Source organism: Semicossyphus pulcher, unplaced genomic scaffold, assembly GCF_022749685.1.
Source record: "Semicossyphus pulcher isolate SPU_LCO1_2020_fin unplaced genomic scaffold, fSemPul1.0.p SCAF_20, whole genome shotgun sequence".
In the NCBI taxonomy this organism is placed as follows: Eukaryota; Metazoa; Chordata; class Actinopteri; order Labriformes; family Labridae; genus Semicossyphus; species Semicossyphus pulcher.
Genome location: NW_027211694.1, coordinates 10,492,495 through 10,519,490, shown reverse-complemented (window position 1 = coordinate 10,519,490; position 26,996 = coordinate 10,492,495). Strand labels below are relative to the sequence as shown.

General features: G+C 41.8%; 1 protein-coding gene and 2 non-coding genes across 7 annotated transcripts in view; all 3 read right to left on the bottom strand.

The window, feature by feature from the left end:
- The window catches only part of LOC138599323 (ELKS/Rab6-interacting/CAST family member 1-like), a 154,923-nt gene that overhangs the window by 4,031 nt on the left and 123,896 nt on the right, over window positions 1–26,996 (bottom strand). For 4 of the 5 annotated variants that reach the window (XM_069670927.1, XM_069670928.1, XM_069670929.1 and 1 more), the window contains 2 exons: window positions 20,900–21,007; window positions 12,989–13,174 (listed from right to left, as the gene is read on the bottom strand). In XM_069670927.1, the coding sequence (XP_069527028.1) occupies window positions 12,989–13,174; window positions 20,900–21,007 (294 nt within the window). Of the gene's footprint in view, window positions 1–12,988; window positions 13,175–20,437; window positions 20,516–20,899; window positions 21,008–26,996 lie in introns of those variants that run through there. The other variant, XR_011308717.1, reaches the window with a different exon arrangement.
- trnak-cuu (transfer RNA lysine (anticodon CUU)) lies at window positions 24,388–24,460 on the bottom strand. The gene has a single exon. It is a non-coding gene; the product is annotated as a tRNA-Lys (tRNA).
- Window positions 25,179–25,251, bottom strand: trnak-cuu (transfer RNA lysine (anticodon CUU)). Its single transcript has one exon. It is a non-coding gene; the product is annotated as a tRNA-Lys (tRNA).

Below are 26,996 nucleotides of genomic sequence, written 5' to 3'. Positions count from 1 at the left end.
GTAATTGAACTTAACAGCTTTGCATTTTTAGCTGCAATCCCCCAGAAAAACACGGCAGTAAAGATAAGACTGTTAAGACAAGCAAGAAGAGATAAACAGTTCAGTATCTGTCTGCTCTTCTGCTCTCTGACTCAGACAGCCTTGACCTGCAGCAGAGAAAGGTGTTAAAATCAGGACTAAATGGGTCAAACACAGAGGTAACCCATTACCCATCCATTACATTCATTACATGACCCCCAGAAAGGTCCCAAACCACAGTAGTAAAACTAACTGTAAGCATACCTGAAGAATGCATGTGTGCACACTCATGCTGCGTTCAGTGACCACAAGGAAATTAGCAAACAGTTCCTTTAAAGGTTTTCATGTCATGTGGTTGAACTGAAGACATGTTTAAAAGCCCACTGACTGTTTGCCTGAATACACCACATCCTTAAATCACTACAATTAACCTGGTAAGAAACAGAGGAAGTAATCAGAATGTAATCCTCCGCCGAGGGGAAAAATCCTGCTTAGAAATTCACTTCCTCTCTTCCTCGAGCTCGATGCCAGATTCGTGACTTCTTTAAGAGTGTTTGAATGTTAGTGATAGTGTCAGGAAGTGTGTGTGTTTAGAAGATGCAGTTATAGATCTTGTGTGTGTGTGTGTGTGTGTGATACAGTGGTTTAGATGTTTAAGATAGCAGGTGTGCGTGAGCGCACAGCATGAGGCTAAAATGTATGTTGCAAGCTCTTTTTATGATTTAGTGGGTGGCAGAGAGGATTGTGGGAAGCAGAGATAGACAGAGGAGTTAAAAATGTGTGTGTATGTGTGTGAAACGGTTTGTTGAAGATGATTTTTACTGCAGCCATTAAAGCTCCATTATCGTGATGGATCATTATCAGCCTTATCGGGGGCCTGGAGGCGCACACACACACGCACACACACATAAGGGGGACAGCGTGTGTGTACACTGACCCCTTGACACACATTGCAGGGCTCGAACCTCTTTGCAGAGGAATGCTAATGTTTTCTAAAGAAACCATAACTCAGCAGAGAGAGATAGAGACGCAGAGATTAACAGAGAGAGAGAAACGACGGGCAGAGCCACAGAGCGGGAATATGGAGAATGATTCTGAGGTCAGAGGTCAGTTTTTATCAGAAACACTGTTTCTGTCCAGTTCACGGCCTCATTTAAAACAATTGAATTGAATTATTTTTGATGGTTTAGAGGAAATTATATTCTATGAATCATGAGGGGGTCCTGACGCTGCTTACAGTGAGGCCCACTTACCAACTTCCACAAAAAGAGTTGCAGCAGTACTGTAGAAAAAAAGTAGTTAAGTGTTTATCTTAAAATGAGCTAACCAAGCTTACATTACTCGCATTAAAATGAGCTAAACTAGCTGTTATCACTCACATTAAATGGAAACATTTCCACTGATGGTGAAGTAAGACACGGTGATGACATTTAGTCCTCCGGATTGTGTGATTAGAGCTGAAACCCTAGCAACGGTCTGTTCTTCATAGCAACAGTCTGTTATCGAGAAATAACAGACCATCGGAATGCCGTAATAAACCAGTCAGAATCAAGTATTTATCACAGCCGTGTAATAAAGCATTTTATGGGCTTATTTCACAGCGGAACATTTTTACATCCAACAGCAGGAAAAGCACAGGTGTTAATATTAACTTTAACAATGGTTCTGTTCTATTCAGGTGTCTGAGAAAGCCATGACAGGCGGTCAGCATGAACACAACCAGGACCATGAAATTGAAGCAGCTAAATGGAATACAGCCATCATTAATGCTGCTATAAACACCTGAGCTTTTCCTTCTGTTGGATGTAAAAATGTCCGCTGTGAAAAATGCCTACTGGGAGCCAAAAACAAAGACAGAAAGTTGGATTATAAATGTAACAGTGGCCTTTAAATGGGGCTCTTGAATTATGTGGAAACAAAGCAGCTATTTTCACTTTGAATTAAATTAGAAATTAAATATACTGACAAATTTTAGAAAGATAAGGAAGAACGTTTTTAGTTCTGGATTACCCTATGAGAATGTAAACAATTTATTTCATGCTTGTCCTGAACTGTTCAGGAGCAAATGTATTTTCACCTTGGATTACGAAGCCAATTTTCCCCCACTTTGAGATGTTTCAAATTTAATTCCTTACTAGCTTTGTTAGGTGTCAAAAATTCTACTGCACATTAAATTCATGTAACAGCTAAGACAAAAAAAGCCTCTGAACAGCACTGCCAGGTACGAACCGTGGAAGGTGAGAAAATAAAACCCGAGGTGAAAAGGTCGCCTGTTTCACTGAAAACTTTTATGACCGACTCTTATGAAACCAAACCAAAGGAGGAGGCGAAGGTGGAGTCTGCAGGGCAAAGTGTGTCCTAATATAACTCAGTGATAGTGCAGCAGAAGTAAAGATACGATCAGGAGGTTTAAACAGGCTCGGGAGCAGCCTAAGTGGCGGTACAGAAACAACATTATGAGCAGGAGCAGAGGGATCAGGCCTGTCTCTCTGCCTGTCTCTATTCAAACCATTATATGCTTATGTGTATGCACACTGCTCTGTGTGTTGGCTGCCTGTACTGTACCGAGCCCAAAAGCTGTGTGACAGAATAAGTGTGTGTATGAGTGTGTGTGTGTCGTCATCTGGTACAGTCGTAGTCCAGGCAGCTGAGCTAACGAGCTGCAGAGGGAATACAGCTCGAGGACTTGCTCCTGGAGGACTGAAAAATACTGCTCCTTGAAGAAACATACAAGGGAAGTGGTTCAACATCACTTGGTAATTTCATTCTAACTGCTCATTTAATCAGTGAAATTGACTATAGGAACATATTCATATTTACAGGCCGGGCCTGTGGGAGCAGTAAGGAGGGGGCAGAGGATTAAACGCACACTCTCCACAATCTACAACTCCCCTATCCAGAGGTAAACAGAGGTGGGATAGTGAGTGAGAGTGTGGTAACTGTAGTGGAATACCTTCACAGAGAACAGGGCTTATAAAGTGTATAAAAAAGGGCTTAAAGCTTAAACTGGTCCTTTAGGAGTAACTATACGAGGCAGGACTCGCAGCACTAATGGCTGCAGAAATAAACAGCAGAAACAGACTGCAGCTTTGACAGCGTGGAGGTGTAACCTCCCAGCAGGCCAGTCTGAAAAATACAAGTCATTTAATTCAGACTGATTCACAGTGTTAAGGTTGTATAAGAGATTTTTAGGTAGTGGCGGTGTTGCTGTAAATATGGACAAATATGCTCTCTCTCTTCCCTTCCTGCTCTCAGTACTCCGTCCCTCAAACCCTGCAATAAATATTCATCTTAATTTGACCTCCTGTCTCCTTTGTGTCCGGCACTTAGGATAACTGGCCTGGCCTTAACATTTTACCTTTAACGTTGTTTATGTTCCCAAAAACAATCAGAACAAATGCAAAGAGTATATTCTTTATATTGTTGAAATTGTTTTCCTCACTGTTACCTAAAAACAAAGGGTGCTTTCACACCTAACAGCTTTGGTCCGGGCTTTCTGACTTTATGCTGAAAGTCTGGTTTGTTTGGACCGGTGTGACCAAATCACCGGACCAAAGACTCGACTGGGTCCATTCTCAAACGATCCCAATCCGGTTGAATGCAGGTGAGAACTAGTCAGACTTAAAGTCGGACCTAATACAGGAAGCAAACCAAAACGCTGTGCATTGTGGGTTGGTAATGGATGCTGCGATTGCAGAGACAGTCACACAGCCCGGCAGCGAGATGAGTAGAGGACAGACGTGATGGAGCGACGAGGAAATAGAAATATGGGCTGACCAGAACATTTCACAAAGGCTCGTGGAAACGCACAAAAATGAAAAAGGAGAGTGGAAGTGATCGGTCTGTGGAACAATGTTGGTTAAAAGTTAAAAAAAAATCAAACAACAGAACATTAAAGTCTGCGATTCTCTCTCCTCTTGCTCTCTCTCTTTTTTTACTTCCGGGAGTTTTCCCACGTGAAAATTCTGACCAATGAGAAATCAGTTTCCTGGCGCATCAAAATTGTGGTCCGCAGGTAAAAGCTGCCGTGTGACCACAAACCAAACTCGAGGCAAGAATTAGGTCTTTGATTCGGATCAAACAAACGGACTCTAGGTGTGAAAGCACCCTAAGTAAGATCAAGGAATGGACATATTATATGAGGCTAACTGTAAAGCTATAGTCTTATACATAATTTAAATAGAATAATAAATGAATGAAAGAAGACTGTTTGCATAATAAAGCAATTCTATAACCTATGAATAATTAATGTTATGGTTAAGGAAGCCATCATCATTTCAAATACATGTTTAACTACATTAATATGGAGAAGTAAATTAAAATAACGTTACGTCCTCACGTAACACAACCGGCCTTCTTTTACATCTTCTGATTTCTCCTCCAGCGCTTAACAGAAACCTCTCATCACAAACCAAAATGTCCCACATAAATCATGTGCAACTCAAAGTATTTGACTGCACAAAACTGTTTTACGCTCAAAAATGTCTCAAAATAAATCAATTCATTGAAGTCACAAGGATTTTATGTCTGTCCGGATGTTAATTCCTCCAGCATGGCCGTGTGGCAGTAAAAGGAACACGTTTTAAATCCAATATGGTTGCCGCTGTGATGTCACGGCTTACGATAGAGACAAGAGAAGACAAGTTTTTGGCCTTCACTGCGTTTTCTTCACATTGTCGACAACAGAGGACAGGAAGATAGAGGATGGAGTAGAGAGGCAGAGACTGAAGTCGGAGCGACAGAAACAGATCGATCACGAAGAGACTGACGACAGCAAAGGAGAGAAGGAGAGTGAGAAATGGAGGAAGACGGCCAGAGACGGAAAGATTTACAAGAAAAGGTCGGATGGGAATCAAGTAGAAGGGGAGGAAGTGTGATAACCGGAGACAGAGGGAGAGATCAAGGAAGACGGACAGAAAAGAAGACGAACACATGTACAAAAAAAGGCCGACTGGTAAAGACATTAAGTCTGGATTCAATAAATCTGCATAAAGATCCAGCAGTTAGTCTGTAATGACCAGTGAAGGCCTCTGTGTGTGTGCTGCGTCTGTCTGTCTCTCCTTTTGTCTGTGTTCCTGAGTGTGTGTGTGTCTAATGGTCGTTGAGGACCTCTGCGTCGTATTTAGAGAGAAAACAATCATCCTTGGAGCAGGAAGCAGAGCTGCCTAATGAAAGCCGAGAGAGACCCCAGACCACAGCGCAGCACAAATGGATGGCTCTGAATCTCTGCTTGACACAACCCCCCCAAAAACCCCCCTCTGCTCCCCCTCCTCCACCCTCGGCTCCACTGCAGGCGTACAGACTCATTTGCAAAGCAGTTTTCCTTTGCAACACATGCAGGTAAAAAGAGCTGTTTCTGTAATACAGTAGTCACCCTCGACACTATCAGCTGTCATGTTTGCGTTCCAGCTCCGCCCCTTCCTGTTTTTGAATCTCCTGTCAATCAAACGTCGCCCAATCAGTGACCTTGAACCCCGTACACGGAGTCAGACGCCCACATTTCTTCCATAGCGTGCCAGTCTGTGCAGAGGGCATCAGCCTGCCGTAGGGCATCAGGCTGCAGAGCTGAAACAACAGTGATTGCATTCAAATGAAATCTTAAAGGTTGCACAAAACTTTATTGATGTAACATTTCAGACATGTTTGTAGTTTTTGTGCAGTGATAACTTTATCTGTCCATGTAATGACTAGACATAAGGACTATTGTGCTGTCATTCTCACTGCTTCTATCTCCACATAACGGCCTACATAAAGATTGAAAGATCATCTTGGATGTTTATTACGTGTTTTTACCACCAATCAGACATAACATTACGACCACTGACTGAAGTCAATAACATTGATTATCTCCTTACATTGGCATCTGTCAGTGGGTGGGATATGTTGGGCGGCAAGTAAACCCTTTGTCCTTGAAGTTGATGTGTTTGACAGAGGAATAAAGAGCAAGCAACTTTGACGAGAGCCAAATTGTGATGGCTAGACAACTGGGTCAGAGCATCTCCAACACTGCAGCATCCGATCCAACAGAAGAGTTACTGCAGCTCAAATTGCTGAGGAAGTTGATGCTGGTTCTGATTGAAAGGTGTCACACAGTGCATAACAGTTTGCTGCGTATGAGGCTGCGTAGCCGAAGACAGGGCAGGGTGCCCATGGTGACCCCTGCCCACCGCCGAAAGCGCCTCCAATGGGCATGTGAGCATCAGAAGTGGAACACGGTGCAATGGAAGAAGGTGGTGTGATGAATCATGTGGATGGCCGGGTGCGTGTACGTCCCTTACCTGGGGAAGACATGGCACCAGGATGCACTATGGGAAGAAGGCAAGCCGGCGGAGGCAGTGTGATGCTTTGGGCAAAGTTCTGCTGGGGAACCTTGGGTCCTGCCATTCATGTGGATGGCACTTTGACACGTACCAGTTCATGGAAACAATATTCCCTAATGGCAGTGGCCCTCTTTCAGCAGGATAACGCGCCCTGCCACATTACAAATGGTTCAGGAATGGTTTGAGGAACACGACAATGAGTTCAAGGTGTTGACTCGGCCTCCAGATTCTCCAGATCTCAATCTAGCATCTGTGGGATGTGCTGGACAAACAAGTCAGATCCATGGAGGCCCCACCTCGCAACTTACAGGACTTAAAGGGTCTGCTGCTGACGTCTTGGTGCCAGATACCTCAGCACACCTTCAGAGGACTAGCTGAGTCCATGCCTCAACGGGTCAGGGCTCTTTTGGCAGCAAAAGGGGACCTACATACACAGCTTAACGGGGCCACAGCTGCATATTGGTGTTTTTCTGCATCGGATGTTTGAAGTCATTTTAAAAACCTGTAAGTTGGCGAGAAAGTACATATTGCTCTCTACTTCCTTGAGAAGCCTGGTTTTTGGTGATTGCACTGTGACAAGTCTGTACTTGTGCCGTATTTTCCTTCATTACACTGACCTGTAGCGTTGTGAATATGTGGACCGAGTTCTCTCTGAGGTTCCTCCAGTTTAAGTTGGCGCAGAAACGCTCGCAGTCACTCACTGGGTGCCGTTTTACTTTTAGCAGATAGAGGGTCGTAGCCTGAAAATTCATACTGGATTCATAAGAGCAGCGATGTAACATCCGACTCCGCCAATAACACTTCATACATTCTTTTTTTAGGAACCCAAATGTACACGCAACTGGCCCTAAAGACGCTCACACGCAATCTCTTTCACATGTAAACACAAATTGTGTAGCATAATCTTTACAGCTTTTCTACATAATGAAATATATACACATGGACACACACGTGCCAATTCTTATAGCTTCACACTTTAGGCGAGCGAGGGAGAGAGAGACTTCCTGTGTGTGTGTGTGGAAAACGATGCCAGTTCTCTTCAGTGCTCATTAGAGACGTCATTGAGCCATAAAGGTTATTATTATGAGTATGGCACAGAAAACAGGTCTTTTAGTAAAACCTCACTGTTGGATTCAGCGTTACTTTTGTAGTTCAGCCGAGGTTAAAGAGAGACATGGAAACAAATACACAGGAACCGACGACCAGGAAAATATCTGCAGCAAATCCATCATGTGAAAGGTTACCTTCGCTAACAGCTCCCACACTGGGCTTGATGTAGCTTGGGTTTTGGTCAAAGACATGCTATATAAAGGCGTACTGAAAGTAATACTATTCTAGTACTTTCACCGAGGTCAATCCAGGCTAATGTTGTTACAGAACATAGACAGGAAAGAAGCAGTTAGCAATGAGATGCAAGTATTGGCAGGAATATTGTTCAAAAGCCCTTGTTTGAGCATTATTTGAAGGCATTCTTTTCTTATAACGTTGTTTATAAAGGTCTTAGAATGTGTGACAATGTTTGCAACACTGTGAGTCAGAACATAAGACCAGCCACGCTAATATCTAAATGCTAGTTTGAGAATGCTAACAAGCTCAAAAAGACAACGTGCTTTTGAAGGAATGATGCTAACCATGATTAGCCTGTTAGCATCAATGACAGAATATAAAGATGGACGACGCGTCTCCATGTACTCTCACTGTACCAAACTGAAGACCAAAACACACACTTAACTTACAGCTTCTTGTGTTGGTCTGAAGCAGACATTCACAGGTATGTAACGTTCAATGACTGTAGTGATTGCTTTAGTTACATCTCCTCTCACCGTTCCTCCTCTACTCTGCTTATCCAGAACGGATCGACTGCAGGAGCCAGATTGGTCAACAGAGCTGTCAATCATCCTTTTTACAGCATCAAATAACTTAAAAATAAACTTGTCAGAAAAATGAACACTATAAATCAGCATGATAAGAACTAACTATAATAACAGAAACCATGTTTGAGAAACATTTATTTGTCTTGTATTTTGATTTTATAGTTTGACTCATGCCCCATCTGTTAACATGGAGGAGGCGGGCTTTATGACCCATACTGCAGCCAGTCAGCAGGGGGCGATAGAGAGGGTTTGGCCTCCCTTTTAGGGAGCTGTCATGTTGTCCATCTTTTTTATACAGTCTACGGTTAGCATGCTACCATTTGCTAATTGCTGATGGAAATGAAGATGAGTGACAGCTTTCATTGAATCTATCTCACAGCTGACAATTGGCGTTTCTCTGGTAGCGAGAGGAAATTCACGGGAGTACCAAAGTCTTCATGATACATCATTTGGGAAGCATGAAATTAAGTTTTGTGCCAATCCATCTAGCACACATTGCTGGTTCACAGGGTAACTGAGAACTTTGATCCACTTGAGGCCCAAAACTAACGGGGATTCATCATTAGGATTCCTCTTTTAAGGACCAAAGAAAATGTCCAACAAAAGGTTGTTGAGATGTTTCAGTCTGGACCAAAGTGCTGGATCAACCAACATTGCCATCTGTGAAACCAGACCTCAGGTTGCTTTACTAGAAATCTTTTTCTCCTCTCTTTATGCATCAATAAGAAATGTGAACGTTTCAGCGAGGGCCGACATTCAAGAAAGTTTACAGCCTGGAAGCTGAGGTCGCATCTAAACCCAGACCAATTAAATGAAGCGTAGATTTGCACCAATAAAGGACGGGTTTAACAATATGTTTCATAGTTACATTACATCCTTAAAAATGCAGAATGTAGGAAAATGTTGGGCTTTTTTTTGCAGTAAAAGTATCGTACTCATTTACAGCAGCATGATTAGTTTAGCTTATCACAAAGAAAGCAGGGATTTGACTCTGAATGAGCCTCCTTGAGGGTTTCTTGCTCTTAAAGCAACCAGTTATCTGTACTGGGAGTTGCCCAGTTGATAAACCCTAAAGACTGACTTGTTTTCACCCGCCACCCTTTCCTCCAACATGCCAACCAGGCCTCTTTCTCCACTCTAGCTCCACTTTAGAGCCGTGTGAGTAAAATATTACAGAAGCCGGCTCCAGTGGTCATTCATGATTGTTGTGCCTTCATGTTAACGCATGTGTGGGCGCTTGATACGTTGGGTTTCGCTCTGTGTGTTTGTGCGTCTGACCATGTGTGTTTTACATGCTATTTTAGTATGATCCTAATGGCTTTACAGAGTGCCAGGCATTTTAACAGAGCCAGGGAGAGGCTTGTAAAACACACACACACTGACCACAAGACAGAGCGGAGAGGCTGGCACACTGGAACATGGTCGTCTGGAGGGAGCCCCGTGTGCGAGTGTGTGTGCACATTAAGAGGGTCAGCCAGGGTGATGGTGACACATGATGAAGGAAAACGAGAAACACGGGTCGGAATGAAAGACAGGCAGTGTGCGTCTGCGATTGTGTGTAGGCAGGGTCGGGGGGTAATGCAGACTTGTGGCGCCAAGTGGCACAACCCGGGTACCAGTGGGTTTGGACGATGAGGCAAGGAGAGGCAGAAAGGTTCAAACTGTGATGTTGTTAAGGGAAACATCTCAATAAAAACAGAGAAGAAAAGTCCTTGCATGAAGAAAGTAAGAGTAACAGTGATGGAGACACCTTGGAGGGAAAAACAGGGAAAGATGAATGTCACGAAGGAGGGAAGCTGAGAGTGATGACAAAAATGGACTATTTAAGAGGATAAAAAATGCTAAGAATGAAATGTTTTCACCCCAAAACCAAAACCTCAGGTCGAAAGGAGCATCCTTGTACCGCTGCAAGTGTATAATTGTAATGTAAAATTGTAATTAACTGCTTTTTTTTGCCGCCTAACTTTAACCAAAAACAGCTTTGGTTGTACCTCTAATTTTGTACTTTAAGATCCTCTCACGCTTAAAAAGAAACGTTTTAGGCCATTCTGAGGATAATTACCGACTAGGAACTTGACGGAGCATTTGAACGGAGCGTTTGTGTATCTTAAAACATCTACTAGTGATTCAGTGTATTTTTTTCACAGTTTGAAATCCAACTCAAATATACAGTATTTTAGATTTTTATTTGATAGGACTGATCTCTGCTAGCATTTTGTCATGTTATCTTATGCTATAATATTATATATATACGTATATATAACGTTATTTACATATCACATGAGTGTATGCAGACACATTAAATAATAGTCATGGCATTTAATAACACAACACATTAACCTCCTCTAAACATGTATATAAACATAAAACCCATTACAAATGATGCTCTAGGATATATTGCACAATGGATGTATGACAAGTTCACACAACAACACACAAGACAAGAACAAACACAATACATTCATCAGCCATGTTACATTCATGTAGTTATGTTTCCTTGTAAAGTACGGCAAGCTTTTTCAAATCAATGTTTGCCAACAAATGCTGAAGAAACGCTTGAGACAATCTTCTTTTGTGCTCTTGAAGTTATCAAAGCAAAGCAAAGTTCTCAAAGTCACGATACGATACGCGATACACAATACATTGCCTGGGATAACGATAATATCACGACACAGCGATTCTGCGTCAACTGATATAGGCAAGACAATCGTATAATGATACATCACTAAAAACTCTTGTTTTAACTCGTAATTGTGTTTTTATTCTCCGTTTCCTGCCCAGGAGCTACAGGTGCAAATTAGCTTATAGCTAACTCGGGTACAGCTAAGAAGCTGTGCATTGTCCCTGTCAAATAAACAAACAAATACAAATCTGGTTAACTTATGCTTCGGCCGATTAATTTCTGATCACGTTACCCTCATACATGTCATGAGCGCCACCGTGAGGAGTCATAAAGTAGTGTGTAGTGTAATACATTGCAAATCAGAGCTATCATATGACTGGTTCTGTAGCACACATATGTGATGTCGTCTCCTTCCTCTTCTTCTTATTGGCTATTAATCGTCTTTCTAAAAAATGTTTATTCCACTTTATTATTTATACTTTTCCTTCTTATATTGCTTTTAATTCCTTTATGTCATTTTATTGCTTCTATTACTTTAATCGCCTTTGTTGCTTTAGTGGCTTTACTTCCTTCTATTTCTTTAGCTCTTTTATTGTTTGTATTGCCTTTACTAGTTTTTATCTCTTATCGCTCCGACAGGTTTTTATTTCTTTTGTTGCTTTATTTCCTGTTTTATCTCTCTTAGTTGTTTTACTTCTGTTTACTGTCTATCCTTCTTCCTGCTTGTGTCCGGCCATGTTGTGTGGGTTCTCCTGTTGCCTATCGGCTCTTGTGCTCTGCCTGTTTTTGTACCTGGCTTGTTTTGTGATCTGCTGGTTTTGTGCTTGCTTCTTTTTGTGATTATTTGCTGGTTTTATGATTTGCTTGGTTGTCAAAGCACTTTGTAAACTTTTTGTTTTTAAAGGTGCTATATAAATAAAGTTGTTATTATTATTATTATTATATGGGTTATTTAAGTCTGTTTATCTTTAAGGGCTCTTTCCTTGGATGTGGCCGTGAGCAGAGGTTGGTTCCAATGTTTTCAGTATTTGGAACGTTTTTGTGAATGTAAGGCAGAAATCAAATCCTGCAGGGTGGTTAGTTTGTCGTCTTAAAGCATTCAATCTTGTTATATAAGCTTTCACAGAAGCCCAGTTTTAATTTCTTTCTGAAAATGTGCATCCCCGGCTATCTGACCGCAGGAAACTGAGCCCGGCTGATAATGAAAAACACATCAAGTGACTATTTCTCTGTGCCTTTAATGCACGCAGCGATTAAACGACAAGCTAGTTCACTACGTTCAAAGTTTATTTAAAGTGACACCACACCACGCTGCGCCATGCTATCTAAAGCACTCATGCTAAACAGAGACATTTCCCCACATTAAGACGTACAATAGGGCTTTCATGAAGGACTGTAGGAAACTGGTCCTGCTGTACCCTAACCGCACACTCTGTCACACACACACTCTGTCATTCTGCGTGTGCGTCTAGAGTTACAGTTTTCAATGTATGCCACATGTAGCGAGCATGTGATATGTTTTCAATATGGCGGGAGAGAAAGCCACACAATATTTAAATTTAATAATAACACGCTGTTTATATTCAATATCTGAAAACACTTCTGGTTACCATGACGATGGAGCTGCAGGAAGGTGATTTAGTGAGAGAACCTCGCTCTTAGAATTTCCCCAAGCATCACCTTTTCTTTCTTTATCCTCGTTTCCCTTTTCTTTGCTCTCCTCCCTCTCTCGTATGACATCTCTCTCGACAGTTAAATAAATACACTCTTTTCTCCGCTCCGTACTCCATATATGTACAAACTCTCCTCCTGCTGCCAAAATCTGCGAGCAGAGTGAACTCCCTGTAAAATAAAACGTCTGAGAACGATTTTGTTTCGCAGCCAGGAGCTTGTCGTCAGGTGACCCGTTGGAGTAAATCTTTTTCATTAATGTCAAAGGCAGCGCCAAAAAACTGCCAAGCCAACCAGTGTGTGCCCTGCTCCTACACACACACCCACACAGGGACAGACAAACACACACACAGGGAGAACAATCGCACAAGCTCACAGACGTCATCACATTTGCAGAAGGCGCGCAGAGTTGCAACTGCGGACTGACAAACGTCGCCACTTCACACACACACACACACACACACACACACACAAACGCTCACCTGTTCCTGCGTCATGCTGTGCAGCTGCGTATGCCAGGAGGCGGAGTCAGAGCGGTGATAGGCGGGGGGCGGGGCAAAGTCCTGCAATATGATTGGGTCTCGCTCCTGACACAGTGAGGTCAGGTGGCTGATGTACAGCTTCAGTTTGCTGCGGTTCTGATTGAGATCCAGGAGAGGAGAGAGAATCTGGAGGGAGGAGACAAATGAGAGGGATTAATTATACTGCACAGAAAATATAACGGCGGTGATGAATGATATTGGCGAGGAAAATGATGTGATGCATGCTGAGCTGTAGAAATGCATTAGACGTTTCAAAGGAGAGAGAGAGCAGCCGTCTAAGAGCGGTATTTTATTCAAAGATAATCATTAATTATAAAACATGCGCATGCACAGAACAGAAAGAACACTCAGGTGCATTCAATTAATTACTGTCCTGCAAAACACTTCAAGTGTGACTGTCTGTGTCTTAAGTGAGGGGCTGCATCCTTCGAAGGACGCGGACTACAAAGGATACGTCCTTCGTAGCCTGTGTAGAGCGCTAAGGCTGAACTGAAACGAGACGCCAGGTCTAAGGAGGGTTTCCTGTTTGCATCACCAGCTGTTCCCATCCTTAATGGGTCCCCAAACGCGGCTCCTGTCGCCTAGCAACAGGTAGCTAACGTCAAAACCTTGAGAGGCTGCCATCTCGATTGAATTTGGGCGCAATGAATCCCGGATACGTTGGGCCGTGAAGGATGCAACCTTCGAATTGGGACAGCCTTCGATGCGTCGCTGTGACGCAATCGGCCTTCGGAGGATGCAGCCCCTGGATTGGGACATGGCTTGTGTATGACATCACAGTCACTCGATAGATGTCATTGACAGGTGAAAGGTCAAACAACAGTGGTTTTCACCTTCACAAAATGTGACCCATTGAATTGTGGGTGTGTGAGCAGAAAGTAGTGAACATGCTTTTGACACTGCATTCTTATTTTATTGGATCAATTAACACTTGAAAAACTACAATAAAATGAAGTGCATTCAATCGGAAACAGTTAGCGATCTTTGGCGCTGCGCTCCATCTCTTTGGAGCAAAGCACCGAGCAAAGCCTCTCAGCCAGGTCAGCTGTGAACATTTAGCATGTTGTACAACGTGCACGCAACACCAAACAAGTTAATGGAGAGTGAAAATGAGAGCTTGGCTTATTTGAACACATTTGTACAACAGTGGCCGTGACTAATGTGTGTGTGAGCGTGGGAATCAGGAGCTAAACAGATACACACACACACACATTTTGGGGGGTACAAGACAAGACCCCCCAAGAGCAACACACAGATAAGACACACAGACGCACACTATTCTCCCGGGGGGAATAGAAAGATTTAAGTGCAGAGGAAGCATGTTAAGAGGGCTGAGAGTGAGTGTGTTGGTGAAGTATATTCAATCCTAGGGGCTTCTGTCTTCACCCGGTGCTCTCCATGCTCATCATCACTCAGCGCGCACACACACACACACTCAAGAGTTTAATGGCAGGATCCTTTCACTGAGCGCAGTAACAACACTTTTCCCTCTGTCTAATCTACTTCTCAGCTCGGAGTCTGTCTTTAGCATTCAGACACAACGATTGCAAATATCCACGTTACTGTATGTCTTCATGGATTTTGATTTATTCTGCATTTAATCGGGTTTAAATAGACAATAACATATGCTACCTACCTAAGTAACTAGCATACATCAAGTGACTAAGGCACCATATTTGATGTAACTAATGTACACTCACCGGCCACTTTATTAGATACACGTGTTCAACTGCTCGTTAACGCAAATATCCAATCAGCCAATCACATGGCAGCAACTCAAAGCATTTAGGTATGTAGACATGGGCGAGACGATCTGCTGAAGTTCAAAGCGAGCATCAGAATGTGGCAGAAAAGTGATTTAAGTGACTTTGAACGTGGCGTGGTTGTTGGTGCCAGACGGGCTGGTCTGAGTGTTTCACAAACTGCTGATCTACTGGGATTTTCACACACAGCCATCTCTACGGTTCACACCGACTGGTCCGGACCAAGCTCTCTTGATTTAAGTGGGAGAGGGCTCTGAGGTTTTCAGTCAGTATGAATTATGTCTATATAAATACTTGGTTCTGATTTGTCTGCAGCTGCATAATTTGGGTGAGTGTGCGAGACATATTAAACAGCAGGTAATAGTACTGGTGCTCCCTGCTGCATCAGCTGACTGGTTAAACTCACCAAGCAAACAGATGATAAGTTTAAAGACATGAGTTTCCTTTAGCTTTGGTGGCCAACATAAGATTACTCAGCAAGAAATAGATCCATCCATTCATCCATAATCTGTACCCCTTATCCTGTTCCTGGGGTCATTGGGCGAGAGGCGGGGCACACCCTGGACTGGACACACTCAAACCTACGGGCAATTTAGAGTCACCAATGAACCTAACAAGCGTGTCTTTGGACTGTGAGAGGAAGCCAGAAGGAACCAACGCATGCACGGAGAGAACATGCAAACTCTGCACTTCATCTGAGCCGAGGCTCGACCTAGGAACCTTGTAGCTGCAAGGCAACAGCGTTAACCACTGCAGCACCGTGCAGCCTCTAGAAATACATAAATATATTTAAAAAAGGCTTTGTGTGTTGCGGGTCTTCACTTGCATCATTCCATAATGCATCTTTTCATACGTGGGGGGCACATTTTGTTGCTTATGTGCTGTAAATAAAGTGACTTTCATGCCGTCTTGGTGTTTTTATGTTGTATTTAAAAAGACCGGAACCAAAAGAACAAAATAGATATCCGGCTTTAACATTTTTAAATCTGAGGGCCAGCCTCCGTGAAAAAACAAACTCGTCTCAATATATGCAACATTCATTATTCAATAACTTCATGTGTTTGAGCGTCCTGGCACACAAATCAAAGCAGTACATGTGGGTGTGTTTTTTTGGGTGGGATAAAAAAATCTCATTGCACGCTCTCCTCACACAGCGTTTCTGCAACAATGAAAGCTGACAGTAAATCAAAGTAACTGTCACTTCTGATTCAGAGTCTTTTCCTTATTTACTGCAAACACAACACACCCACATATACACACACACAAACTGGAGCCTCTTTGAGTGTGTTCAAGAGGAGGTACAGCACCTATATACTGTTTTATATACTATGTGTGAGTGCACATTGCGACACGCATACAGAGGCTGTTATCTGAGTTGTAAATAGCGCAAGTTACAGTATTTTCCAGTGAGGACCTGGCAGAAGTTTACAGCCCATTACGAAATACATTACTGAACATTTCCCTCCAGGGAGAAAAGAAGCAAAGGAGAAAATGATGGAGTTACCGGCTGCAGGGATCTGACACATTCTGCATTTCAAAACATCACCGTTATGTGTATGTTATACGACAATATGTGAACAAATCTCTTAAAAATCTGGCCTTAAAAAACACGATCGACATGTGTGCAACAGCTGTTCACTCGCACTTTCTAATCTGGACTTCTCGCCACACTCTCCAGACCTGCAGCAGAGCTCTGAGGATCCAATACAAATGAGAAACAGGCGGAAAGAATGGTGGAGATATGAGGACGGCATCTCGAGAAAAATAACCACAAGAATGTCCTTTTTTTTAAAGAATTGTTCACTGGTATGAAATATGAACATCTGTAATAATAATGTGAAATATGATCCAAACACTGAGCTTTTGCAGCCATTAAACTCTTTGAATTTACTGATCTTATTAATGTGTACGGCATGTACGTGCCTATGCAGCGTGTATTTAACGACTCCAGTGTGTTCCAATGCCTTACAGTACTATGAAATAATCCCAGAGGAGACATAATCTCATACACCGCTATGTGTTTGTGCCTCTTTATTAACCTCCACGCTGCCTACCGGACTCTTACTCTGCTGTGAAACAACTCCAAAGAGAGACATTCAGCTGCCCTCACTCGCTGGCCGCATGTTTAAAACACTTCCATGGTCACATTACACGGTGAAATAGGGATTTTTCTCCCTCCACAGATCCCTCTGAGACACACGCACACGCACAAAATACATTTATTTGACCAGGAATGGCGTCTATTGAGGAAGCAGCATTTCAATGCAGTATGTGGACTCAGGCCTGCTGATATGGACTTAAGGTTGGCCGACAGATCAGACTGTAGTTGTGCAGGTCAGAACAGTTTTTGGTCACACATTTTTTAGTCTTTATTCATAAGTCAACTGACGTAGAATAAATCTGCAAATATTTTTATAACCCATAATTTTTTCAGTTACTTGTCAAGTTGAATATTTGCTTTGTCATATAAATGTAATGTTTTTTGAGTTGATACTGTTGGACAAAAGTTAAGACACTTCTCTGGTCTCTCAGGTAAAAATGTTGGTGATATTTTTTCTTATTTGTTTAATATATTATTAGCAAAATACATACCTAAAAAAACAATTTAATATGCCTTTAGTTTCAGCCGCTCTACACTCCTATAACATTGTTGAACTATAGACGGGAAGGTTCAAAAATTAAGGTTCAAAATCAATGCAACACAAAAAAAGAGGTCAAATTCTGGCGCCTACATTACCCACAATGCAATTCCAGCTTGGACAGCTTGGTCTGAGATAATTATGCTAATTAAGCAATATCACACTCGAGGTCGTGATGTTTTGCTGAATATCATCAGCACTGGTGTGATTCGGTCACAGCCGTGCTGATATTCAGTATAACTTCACAACCTTGAGTGTGATATTGCTTTTATGCAACAGTTATACAAATAGTAGTCAAAAGAAATAATCAACAGATTATTTTTTGCTCCACAAATTCAACTAGACTGGACTTTTGTTGCCAAGCAACCCAAACATTCTCCTGCAGTCTGTGTCTACGGGTCACCCCAGATGTTCTTTCTCATGTACATTTATCTGTTTGTTTTAATTCATCATCAACCAGTGAGATAAGAGTCTGCTGTGTGATTCAGAGGTACCAGCGTGATCAATGTAATCAACAGTCTGCTGTTATGTTAATTTACAGTAATCCTGGCTGAGGCGGAGTGATACACTGAGTGAAAAGTCCCACTATTGGAATCCCACTTGTCCAATCAGATTACTTGGTGGGAACCAACGGCTGTGTAACAGTAGCTAATATAGCCTTGAGCCTCAATGAGAGGTGTGGAGCTGGATACACAGTGTCTTAGTTTCACTTCATTCTAAGTCTACATCTGCAGATAATATTTTTTTTTTTAACTCTCATTTAACATTTTTTATGTATGTGTGTATATTTTTATGTATATTTGATGTTTTTATGTTCTTTCGGCTCTTTAGATTGTATTCTGTCAAGTAAGTTATGAAGAAGCTTATTAGTACTTTAGCTAACAGCAGCGGTGATGTCATGTCAAATTTGAATATTTTTGTTGCCCGATCATTAGAGGGCTTCTTCTAGCTTGGTTAAAACAGAGAACAGCTTTGTGTCATTATTCATGAAGTCATTTTAAAATATTGATAAACCTCAAAACCAAAACTGAACGGCCTCATAGACACACACACATTTACACCTCTCTCCTGTCTTTTCTCAGTGATGCATCTAATACAACTGTAGACCATAAAAATGTCCTCAACAATGCTTGGTGTGTTCAGCGTGCTCTCCAGTGTTTCTGAAGCATTTCACTCTCCCACTGTACGACAGAATTCCCTTATTGATACAGGCACAATCGCTCACTGTTCTGATGTAATGCGCTATGGCGAATTACCTACATGACACACCAGGCAGAAGTGTGTCCATACAATACGTGTGTGTGTGCAACTGCTCATGGAGAGAGTCAGCAGTGTGCGTGCCAGCCGGCCTAACTCTCTCAGCAGGGAGGTGCTACCGCTAATTAATAACCAGGGTCAAACTTAGATCCCTGAGTGAGCCTTTAGGCTGTTAGCATCCCAATGGGAAATCCCACTGGAGGAAGTGAGCTGCGCTAAAAGGAGCATGTGTGCTTCATATGTGGTGCTGCCTTCACTGTCCTGTCGGTAGATCAGATCAACACCACAAGCTAGATTATCAGATCTGCTACTAAAAAAAGCAAAAAGTAAGATAAAGTAGTCATAAGACAGACTCTATTCTACGTCACATGTTTTAAGATGGATATGAAAAAGTATGTTTTGAGTTCTTGCTTGACTTCAAGGTTGTCATGCAAGTGCGATTGACGACCTTTGGGCCTTAAAAATACAGGAAACCCCCATTGTGTTATTTAAAAACAGTGAAAGGGTAAGTTCAGGGAAAAATATCCTTTTATCATTCCTAAAAAAAACAAACCTGTGACTGTGCTTCTTGGCAAGGCAGCAGCTTTCCTAAATAAACCAAACTACTACAACCCAAGCATGGAGTAGGCTCAGTTGAGCGTCACGTCATGACAGAAGATAAGCACAAAGACTGACACAGGATGCATTTTTTGCGCTGGCAGCGCCTATTTTCTTTACAAAACCAATGCAGTTCAGTGTTTTCAGAGCCCTTTTGTCACTGCGCTCACAGCGCTCTCTGTTGAAAATAGTTTAATTTTTGGAACACCGCTGCGCACGTCAATGTCTTTTCTCTTTCACCGACAAATCAAAATCAAGAAGGGGTGGGACTTTTGATATCACTTTGTCAACAACAATAGCGGAGAAGCTAATCCTCTCGATTTTTCAAGGGTACAAGTTACAGCTCTAGAGCTGCTGCTAACGCCAGGACACGATTCCTTTGCATTGATCTACATGTTTTCTTTGTAAAATTTCCTTGAATAAAAGCTGATATTAAGCATCCAGAGGAATTTAAAACAGACTTAACGGTCACGAACAAGGGAAGCGAAAGTGCCGCCAGACAACTTCTGTAACCTAGCAACAGTAAGCGCCTGTGAGAAGCGCTCTGAAATTGAGGTTGTTGGCGCTGCCAGGGCAAAAAACGCTGTTAATGGACACAAGTTCAAAGACATGCAGTGATTGAAGGGAGAATCAGTAAGTAAGATTATCATGTAAGAGATCAGAAAAGAATGAAAAACTGGAGATAAAAAACTGCAAAATTCACAGAAATCGTCAAAATGTAGAAGGTGGAAAGAAAAAATCATATTCAAGTACATAAAAATAGAGCAGGTGGAAAATTTCAGAAAATGAAGACGGGAAGAAACTGAATATAAGTCAAAGGATGAGATAAGATATGAAACAGATGAAGCACATATTTCAAGAGTTGATTTGAACATACTCCTATTTAGGTAATGAATAGACCTACTTTAATAAAGAGTTGTGTTCAGGAGGAAAATCTTAGAGTTTCAAGAGTGAATGTCAGCAAGAGAAATGACGAAATGAGCACGACAAAAATGATATGAAACATCAAAAGAAGTGAAATGACCAGATCACAAAAACACGCATGGAACAAAAGTATGGATGAAAGACGGATGAAGAATGAAACACGAACATGTCCAAACTTGATTGCGATCCAGAATAAAAATGGCGCTCACCCTTCTGTACAAAATGGCGCACCAAGAATGAAAAAGAAGGCATGTGGTTCGCTAGGCCCAAATGCCCTCCTCATCGTCCTATTGGTAAGTTCATCCCAACCGCAGCGTAAATTTGGAGAGAGTAAGAAGTTAGTTTGTTGAAGCAAGAAATATAGAAAAACAGTTAACACAGAGATATTGGAAAACTGTTAATTTCAGACTTTTAAAGAAAATATATTAGACATTATTAGTTTGCACAACTAATAACCTAAATGTAACATCCAAACATTGAAACCGGAAGCTTCCATGCAAGCTGAAAAAGGCCTTCCAACTTCAGCATAAACTTTTTAATAGCAGAAAGTAGAAGCTTTAGAAATGTTATCTCAGAGCATGCTTTCATCCGGATAAGAGTGATTATAGTTTTGAGTGGTGCATCAGCGTTGGGACAACATTGAAGGCTCACTGTCCTGGGTGAGATCTTACCTGGTCTGGGGAGGGCTTGTGGTTGTTGGGCTGATCCGTGTTTGGAGATGAAACCTTCAGGTGGTCGTCCTCATAGTTGTCCGCCATCAGCTTCATCCGGTTTTGAGTCTACAGAGAGAGAAAAAAGACATTTGGAATATAAAAATTGCTGAACCTTGAAGAACTTACAGCATTCATTATTTTGAAGACTTAGTTTGTACCCTGAAAAGGAGCTAATGTTATCCTGTGTAGATAGAATACACGAAAGACAACATCGGTAACATAAAGCAACATGTCATCTGCATACAATGATAATCGATATTTTACACAGTTATGAATAACACCTTTAAAGAAAGCAAAGGACCTTAATGAGATGTCAGGTGGTCCGATAGCCAAGGAAAAGAGAGAGGGGAAGTGAGGGACGCGTCAAGGCTTCCCTTATAAAGACATTTTATTTTACTTTTTGAAAAAAATCATGTTTTAAAATTTAAATAAATCAATAACCATCGAAGTGAAGAGAGTTGTATTTGTAGAACAGTCTTGAAATGGCTGAATGACAGCTCTGGTAATGAGCATGCCTTCGTTCCGTTTTTCAGTAACATACTCGCACTGTCTCCTGTCAATCTCTTGGAATCGACCGCTTTGAGGACCACAGTACGATTTTCTCTATTACCATCTGTACCACTACGGTGGCCTGTGATCTTTGTGGGCTCGCCAATTTCGGACATTACACTTTGTGACAACAATTGTCTTAGTATTGGCATCGTTACTCCACTTCAGTCGTCGGTTAAAGTTGCCTACTTTTGTTACGGACGATAACCTCGTCTCTCCGTCTTTCATCCCCCTGGCACTGTAGATGTGAGTGACAGCTGGCCTCAGTCATGAGGGGTACACTCGCTTTACAGATAAGTGGTGCCGTCTACTGTTGTGAATGTATATTGGCATTTAAAAGTCTAGACCCCGAATATAAGACGCCCCACTTTTTCAGATGTAATTCAAGGGAGAAAAAACCCTTACATTATATTCCGACTAATGCGGTATTCAGAAAAGATGATTTTACATGTGATTCAGTAACAGAAAATAAACTGCCTGCATGAGAAAACAGCACAAAGTAATGCATGTGTGTGTGATAAGAGGGGTAACCCTAGCCTCGAATTCCTCCGGGAGTTAATTTGCAGAGAGGAAGAGGAGAAGAGAGTGTTGGACGACTGCCATGAGCTTTGCCTTTCACTAACACATACTTTGTGCACAAGAGAAAGAAAAGAGAAAGACACAGAGTAAAAAGGGTGAAGAATGGAGAGCAGAAACAGGGCAGGCAGAGATCATTTCCAACGGCCCGTGTGTGTTTGACTTTTAATTGCATGTTTGTTTTGTTTGTCTTTTAAGAGAAGAATAAGATATCAAGTACGTTGCACAATTTGAACTGCACACAAACACACACACACACACACACACACACACACACACACACAACCTTTGACATGCCACCTGTTGTGCAGCTTGTTAACTGCTGGAGAAAAATAACAGGCTTGCTAAGTTGCCACTTGGGCAGAGTTCCATAAAGGCTTAGACAAACATTAGGCTACACACACACACACACACACACACACACACACACACACACACACCGACATGTAAATCACATCAAATCACACACACTAACACACATAAACATACACTGTCTTCTCCATTTCCCCTTTTTCTTTCCTCCATCTTCTTCATCTCCCCCATGTCTTTTCTCCTCCCTACAGTCCTTTATCTACTCCTCATCTCCTATCCTTTCCCCTCCTCCCTTGCTGCTCCATCTGTTTCACATGTTATAGTTATACTTAAAGCCTTACAGTAGGCCTGCAAAGGAGCGAGGGAGTGAGAGAGAAAGCGAGGGAGGGAGTCAGTCTAAATCTGTCAGTCTTGTACAATCTAAATCCCCTTAGCCTCTCGCTGAGCCCTGCAAGGAACAGGGGCTTAAGCAGACCAGACTGAAGTTCTGTGTGTGTGTGTGTGTGTGTGTGTGTGTGTGTGTCTGTGTGTGTGTGTGTGTGTGTTTGACAGAAACTAAAATATGCGAACGCCAACTTTCATGTGTGTTTGTTTGAAAGCAAAATGAAAGACTGCATTTTTTTGAGTGTGTGTGTGTGCGAGCAAGAGATACTGGTGCTTTACGCTGTGTGTGACTATATGAAACTGTGTGTGCGTGCGTCCATGTACATAAGTCAAGTAGAGGAAAGCCTCCCCTGGCGTGCACACACACATACATTTTTCATTTCCGTGTTTTCTAGAGACAGCTTTAAAATAAACACACATATATTTAAAACAAACGTGGAAAGTAAACAGTTCATCTTGAAACCACATAAGTACAGAACTCATTGTCCCCACTTCACCAGTAGACAAACACACACAAACACACTCTGACATCTGAGTTGTGATGTTTATTTGTCTGTCCATCTCTTCCTACTGCTACTATAGTTTAAATTATAAGTGCCCACTTATTACTGATCTTATGAGTGGACAGAGTCTATAGTCATCTTAAAAACCACATAAGTACAGAACTCATGGTCCCCACTTCTCCAGTAGACAAACACACACAAACACACTCTGACATCTGAGTAGTGATGTTTATTTGTCTCTCTCTTCCTTCTACTACTATAGTTTAAATTATAAGTGCCCTCTTATTAGTGATCTTATGAGTGGACAGAGTCTATAGTCATCTTAAAACCACATAAGTACAGAACTCATGGTCCCCACTTCAACTGTAAACAAACACGCACAGACACACTCTGACATCTGAGTAGTGATGTTTATTTGTCTCTCTCTTCCTTCTACTACTACTGCTACCACTATTATAGTTTAAATTATATGCACCCTCTTATAATTAATCTGATGAGTGGACAGTCATCTTAAAACCACATTAGTACAGAACTCATGGTCCCCACTTCACCTGTAGACAAGCACACACAAACACACGCTGACCATTTGAGGAGTTATGTTTATCTTCTACTCTCCTCTCCACAATCTCCTTAGAAATACAAATTGCAGATATTTAAAATGTATATTGACGATATTTTCCAAAATTAGTTTTTGAACCCACGCCAGTGTATTTATATGTTCTTTTTTAAATAAGTCCATAATAGCTGTGACGCTCCAGTATTTCTCAACTAAAACATTGAAGCAGCTCCTCTCTGTATGGTCTCCAAGTTCAGCTTTCAACCTGAGTGGCAGGTTCAATCAACTCGACTCTTTTTTTTTCATGTTTCTACTTTTCACAAAAGTTTGTGGATATTAATTGTTTTGAAAATTGAGTCAAATTGGCCATTCTCATACCCTGTTTTGTATAAAACAACATGACTCCCAGACAGTTCAAAGTAATCTATGCCTCTCATCAATATCAAATAAATTCATCAACATTCAGACAACCAGGTAATGGTTTAAAGTGTAAGGAAATATTGCAGGAGGGAAGTTACACTGTGCTCAAGTAATTCACCAGTGCAGTCCATAGTACAAAAGTCTAGCGCCCAACGTGGGGCTCGAACCCACGACCCTGAGATTAAGAGTCTCATGCTCTACCGACTGAGCTAGCCGGGCTGGGTAGCAGGTGGATATGGGTCAGATTTCGAGGCTGCATGAAGACTCTGAAAGGTGGGGGGTTGGGGTTTCTGGTGGACTCTTCTAACACTCATAACAACATATTCTAGATGAAGAAGACTAAAAATGTAGATGTCCTCTTATAAAATACTGCTGGTTACACAACCAAACCCCACAACCACAAAAGATGTCCTAGGTTATCCAGGACACCTAACCCCTTAATGTCCATGGTCCATGGTGTAGAGTTGAGCAACGTTACAGCCTGGAACAGAGATAACTGTAGAGGATTTACAGTCTTTGGCCAAGCTGAGTTGTGTCCTTAACAATGTTGCAAGTCCCTCACTCATATGGCCTGCACTCGACTGCCTTAATTGTAGGGAGCTGAGTACCAGTAAAGCAGTTTTGACCTTCTCTCTACAGTGCTTTCCAGTTCAAGACAGAGCAGATGCCAAAGCATACTACAATGCAGTTGGTATGGATGGTATCCATGGTCAACTCCCCTCACACTTCGTGCAAAATGCATTAGTTGATGCTGGTTAACAGAACAACAACCTCCCCTACGCATAAAAACAACAGATGCGCTGGGTACGTTTGGCTGCAGAGAGTGTGACTCAACATAATCTGGTTTTTCAACGTACATCAATCACAATTCGGATTTGAAGTGTGAGGTGGGAAAGTGATCTGATGAGTGGACAGGGTCTGCGGTACAAAACTCCAGCGCCCAACGTGGGGCTCGAACCCACGACCCTGAGATTAAGAGTCTCATGCTCTACCGACTGAGCTAGCCGGGCTGGTCAAGAGACAGAGAAGGGTCAGGTTTTGTCACTGCGGCAGAGGTGGGGCGGGGGTTGGATTCCTCTGTCAACTCCCATCACACCCCGCACCAAAGTTTGTCGACAAAGCAGACTACACTGGCTTCTTAATCCTCTTCTCGTGATTTTCTCAAACTGCATTTGTTAAGAGATATAGACATGGGCCTTCCCTTCCTACATATCTTCACTAAATCACTTTTGCCTTTGAGTTTGACTGGTTGGTATCAGGAGATATTGTAGTCAATGAACAATTCACTATTAAACTTAGAGAAAAAAAACTCATGGATAAGGAAAGAAAGCATGAAAATCAAAGGCGGAGTGACATTGGCAGGGTTAAATCAAAGAGGATAAGCTGCCTCGAGAGGGTACACGATCTCTTGTCTCTCTAACATGGCTTTTCTACGTTCAAATCTCCTTACCTTTCTACAAACACACTGTATCTTTTATTGTCCCCCTCATTCTTTCTCCTCATTATGTAGCTTCCTCTTTTTTCCCCTCTTCCTGTCTTTATCTGTTAGCTCTCTAATAAGCAGAACTTCAGTGTCTCAGTCCTGTAGCTAAAGTAACATTATGCTTTTTTTGTCTCTCTTTGCTTTTTCCTTCCTTGTTTTGTTTAAAGCTTTTGTCTCAACATTGATTTCTTTTTTGATTCCAAATATTGCTGTCATTATAAAGTTTTTTTTTACTTCATGTGTTCGGGTATAAACAGCAGATAGTTATGTGACAGCAGTCGATGGTACAAATATGTTTTTTAGCCAACTTTATGAACTTACTGTTTCTTTAACAATCAAGCTAACAAACTTACAAAGTGGAAGCTGGAAGCTTTTAGCTCGCTCGTCAGCATGTGGAGCTTTAATCCATTTACCATAAAACTCTTTGTTTTGTTGTCAGGGGGGAGTAAATCGAGATAAAAAGAAGCTCTGGAATAGATTGAGTAAAGGTCAGGGTGAAAGAAAGAGGGTTAGAGCGAGACAATAACACAAAGAACTAAAGGAAAGAAGAAAATTAACACCCTCCCCAATCCTCCTCTCTCATTTTATTCGCTAGCCTTTTTTTCGCATCTTCCCCTTTTCTCTAATTGTCAGGAATGCTGACCTCAGCTCACTTGTTTCTCGGCCAACTCTCTCTTTTCTCACTTAATCTAATCTAATCATCACTCCATTATTTCACTCCTCCTCGTCCCCCTATTGTCTCCTCCTCCATCTATCCTTCCCGCGGCTCCGCTCTAACCCGCTGACAGCGGACAGAATGAGAAACAAATGAACACGGAGCGAAGTGAGGGGGAAAATCTGCTGAGTCATGCTTGGAAGGAAATAATTTGATCGTGATAAGACTCGGGGGAATATTAGATTGGATTATTGTGTGTCTTTGCCTGCAGTGGTGAAAGGAGAACCTTTGTTGATATCTGAGCAATTATCAATGATGAAAAGCTGCTGAGTCATGGTTGGAGAAGGACTATTTCATCATGATAAAGAATTAGATTAGTTTCTCCATCAAGAGGAGTAAGTCGTTGATAAGTGGAAAATTACAAATGACAATGAAAAGTGTGCGAGTCCAGCACTGGGGAATAATTTCAGTCTCTACAGAGGAATTAATTAGATCTGACCCACATTTTTTACTTTTGGCAGTAACAGAGAAGTCACGATAATTATAATGTAATAATGACAAACAGATAAGAGATACAAATGAATTAAAACTCCATGACTCTAAAGAAGAAATACCAC